The sequence below is a fragment of the Mus caroli genome, chromosome 4, assembly GCF_900094665.2.
Source record: "Mus caroli chromosome 4, CAROLI_EIJ_v1.1, whole genome shotgun sequence".
Lineage (NCBI taxonomy): Eukaryota > Metazoa > Chordata > Mammalia > Rodentia > Muridae > Mus > Mus caroli.
Genome location: NC_034573.1, coordinates 115,807,815 through 115,811,108, shown reverse-complemented (window position 1 = coordinate 115,811,108; position 3,294 = coordinate 115,807,815). Strand labels below are relative to the sequence as shown.

The following is a 3,294-nucleotide window of genomic DNA, read 5'->3' as shown; positions in this document are numbered from 1 at the left end:
CTTCTTCTTCTTCTTCTTCTTCTTCTTCTTCTTCTTCTTCTTCTTCTTCTTCTTCTTCTTCTTCTTCTTCTTCTTCTTCTTTTTCTTTTGGTTTTTCGAGACAGGGTTTCTCTGTATAGCCCTGGCTGTCCTGGAATATTTACTTATCTTCTTGAGAGAGCCCTGGTTAGCCTGAAACTATGTAGATCCGAACAACTGTATACTCACAGAGCTCTACCTGCCTCTGTGTCCTCAGTGTTGAGATTAAAGATGTGTGCCACCACACCTGGCAAAATCAGTCCTGGCTGTCCTGGAACTCACTCTGTAGACCAGGCTGGTCTTGAACTCAGAAATTCGCCTGTCTCTGCCACCACTGCCCAGCTTAAAGTCGGGATTTTTTGAGAGACAAAGTGGGGCACCCTCCCAACAGCGAACACTGTCCCAGCCTCTTACCTAGGGTCCTCAGGGTAAGGCCTGTACTGTTGGTGGACCCTGCTCGACTGGTGGCCATGAGGTAGACATGATACAAACTGGCAGGCTCCAGGTGCTTCAGGACAAAGTCATGGAGGGAGATGTTCAGGGTGACGGCTGTGGGTGGAGCATATGATCAGCTTGGGATGCTAACACACCTCTGTATGTGCTGAGGAACACCCCTTCTAGGATTCCTGGGCTTGTGGGGAGCTAAGGATCGGATCGACTCACAGAAGGAGTGGTCCCCAGCATCGGCCCAGAAGATGGTGTAGTGGGTGAGGGGTATCATCCCCAGCCTAGGGGCCTCAGGTACCCACTCCAGCTGTGCCCACGTTGTGCCAACATGCTTTAAATGTAGCGCTGGAGCATGAGGAGGAGCTGTAGAGAGAGACAGAGGAGGTAAAAGGGCTGATATAATCAGGGCAAGTGAGCCTGACTGGACTCAGGAGCTGGGACAGAGAGGTAAGAACTCAAGGAGATGAGTGTGCTTGTACGTGTCTTTAATCCTAGCACGCTGAAGATTGAGGCAGGAGGATTGCTGTGTACTTGAGGCCAGCCCGGGCTATGGTCTAAAACCCAATTCTGCATGCTCTTTGCTTCTCTGTTGCTGTGATTAGACCAGGACCAAAGTCTTAACTCCTTGTTGAGGGAGGTCAGAGAGTACATTCAAGGAGAAATGGAAGTGGAACCCACAGAGGAGGAATGCTAACCATTCCTTTGACTAACCAGCTCTTTGACTCGCTCATCTAGCCATATCCACCGCCTAAGTGGAGGTGGCACTTCCCGTAGTGGGCTGGGCCCTCCCACATCAGCCATCAATCAATTATGATGATTTCTCATAGAAGTAATTACAGGCCAATATGATGTGGGCAATTGCTCAAATGAGGTTCCCTAGACCAGGTGACTCGAGGTTCTGTCACACTGATAATGAAAACTAGCACACCACATAAAGGTGGACTGAGAGAACTGAGTGTACAGAGCTGTCCTCTGACCTCCACAGGCACTCTGGCATGTGTGCGTCCATTCACACACATCACACACACACACACATAATAATAATTGAATTAGGGCTGGCGAGGTGGCTTAGTGGTTAAGAGTGCCGACTGCTTTTCTGAAGGTCTGGAGTTCAAATCTCAGCAACCACATGGTGGCTCACAACCATCCGTAACGAAATCTGATGCCCTCTCCTGGAGTGTCTGAAGACAACTACAGTGTACTTACATATAATAAATAAATAAATCTTAAAAAAAAAAAAAACAATGTAAAAACTAACATTATTTAAAAAAAATAATAATTGAATTAAAGAAAGGCAAAACTAACAAAAATCAAACACAAAACCCCAAACCAAAAACAAATGGGGGTGGGGCTGGGGAAGAGATAGGTATCACTAGATAGATAGATAGATAGATAGATATCCCTTCTAAGAGGGTACTCTGTTTGGGGGGGCGAATCTTACATGGCTCAGGCTGTCCCCCAAATCAGAGGTAGACCCCACCAGGATGTCATGTGAATTCAGTTTATGGCTCCCCAGAGGCAGAGACTGGGTTTGAATCCGGTTCTAGCTGCTGTCTGATTTTTGCCACATCTGGTTTTATCCGACTTGGTGTCTGGTTTCAGCCACTCACCCTCTGAATACTTGGTTCAATTCTTTCAGATGTGACCCTGGGTTTCTGTTGGGGCTATGGATGGATTCTGTGAAACTGACTCCAACCCTGATTTTCTCCAGTTCACAGCTCCCTGTCTTCTACCCTACCTTCTGCCCAGCTTTGGGGAGTCCACTGCGAGCCATGATGGAAAACACCCGCCTCAGAGGCCAGAAGTAAAAAAGTATGTTTATCCCCATACTCCCCATGGCTAGAGCCCAGATAGGGAGAGAGGAGAGGATTCTGGGAACACTGCGGGTAGACAAACCTCTCTCTCCAGCGTAGGTGTAGACATTTACAGGTGGTCCCACGATGCCTGGGTACAGGGGAGCCACTGTGATTCTGTAGAGCTGGAAGGGATTTATGTTGTCTGCAGAGAGAAAATGGGACAGCACTAAGGGTGGGAGCTAACCTTTGCTACCCAGCCTCAGACTCCCATTTCTGCACGGCCTGATTTTGACTAAGGGGCTAAGCTCAAAGATCTCTTTTAGCGCATTTGATGGAGGTCACAAAGGGAACGTGGAACAGAGAACTAGAGGGGAGGAAGAACTTTCCCCAGGTAAGGTTTCAGAAAAGGCTGGGGAGGCTGCCTCTATAGGGAGGTTCCAAGCTACCTCTAGACAAGCACCCCTCCCTCTGTTCCTTCTTCTTATCCCTCAGCCCATTCCTTTGCCCCAGGCCCACCTCACCCTTTAACAGAATTCCAGTGATGTTCCCGCTAGGTTCTATCATCCAGGACTTATAGCTGTTATTGTAGCTTGGAGAACTCACTTCCCACTCAATGAGATAGCCCTGAGGCAGAAGGCTGGGGGCTTCCCAGTCTACCCAGATGGTGTCAAGGTCTTGGGCCATGGCATGGAGTCCAGTCACAGCTGGACCTGGAGGTAAAGCAGGGAATAGGAGTGAAGATGAAAAGTACGCAGGCCTCAGTAGCAGACACTTGGATCCAAACCCTGCCTTTGCTACCGAAAGACCTGTGATCCAGGGTATGTCAATACCTGATCACCAAGCTCCACATCTGTAAAGGGGAAGTGACAACAAAAAAAATTCCCAGCCGGGCGTGGTGGCGCACGCCTTTAGTCCCAGCACTCGGGAGGCAGAGACAGGCGGATTTCTGAGTTCGAGGCCAGCCTGGTCTACAAAGTGAGTTCCAGGACAGCCAGGGCTACACAGAGAAACCCTGTCTCGAAAAACCAAAAAA

At 48.9% G+C, this 3,294-nt stretch overlaps 1 protein-coding gene across 3 annotated transcripts in view; it reads right to left on the bottom strand.

The window, feature by feature from the left end:
• The window catches only part of Csf3r (colony stimulating factor 3 receptor), a 20,342-nt gene that overhangs the window by 4,264 nt on the left and 12,784 nt on the right, over window positions 1–3,294 (bottom strand). For all 3 annotated transcript variants that reach the window (XM_021161075.2, XM_021161076.2, XM_029475862.1), the window contains 4 exons: window positions 2,783–2,971; window positions 2,362–2,463; window positions 682–828; window positions 433–567 (listed from right to left, as the gene is read on the bottom strand). In XM_021161075.2, the coding sequence (XP_021016734.1) occupies window positions 433–567; window positions 682–828; window positions 2,362–2,463; window positions 2,783–2,971 (573 nt within the window). The remainder of the gene's footprint in view (window positions 1–432; window positions 568–681; window positions 829–2,361; window positions 2,464–2,782; window positions 2,972–3,294) is intronic.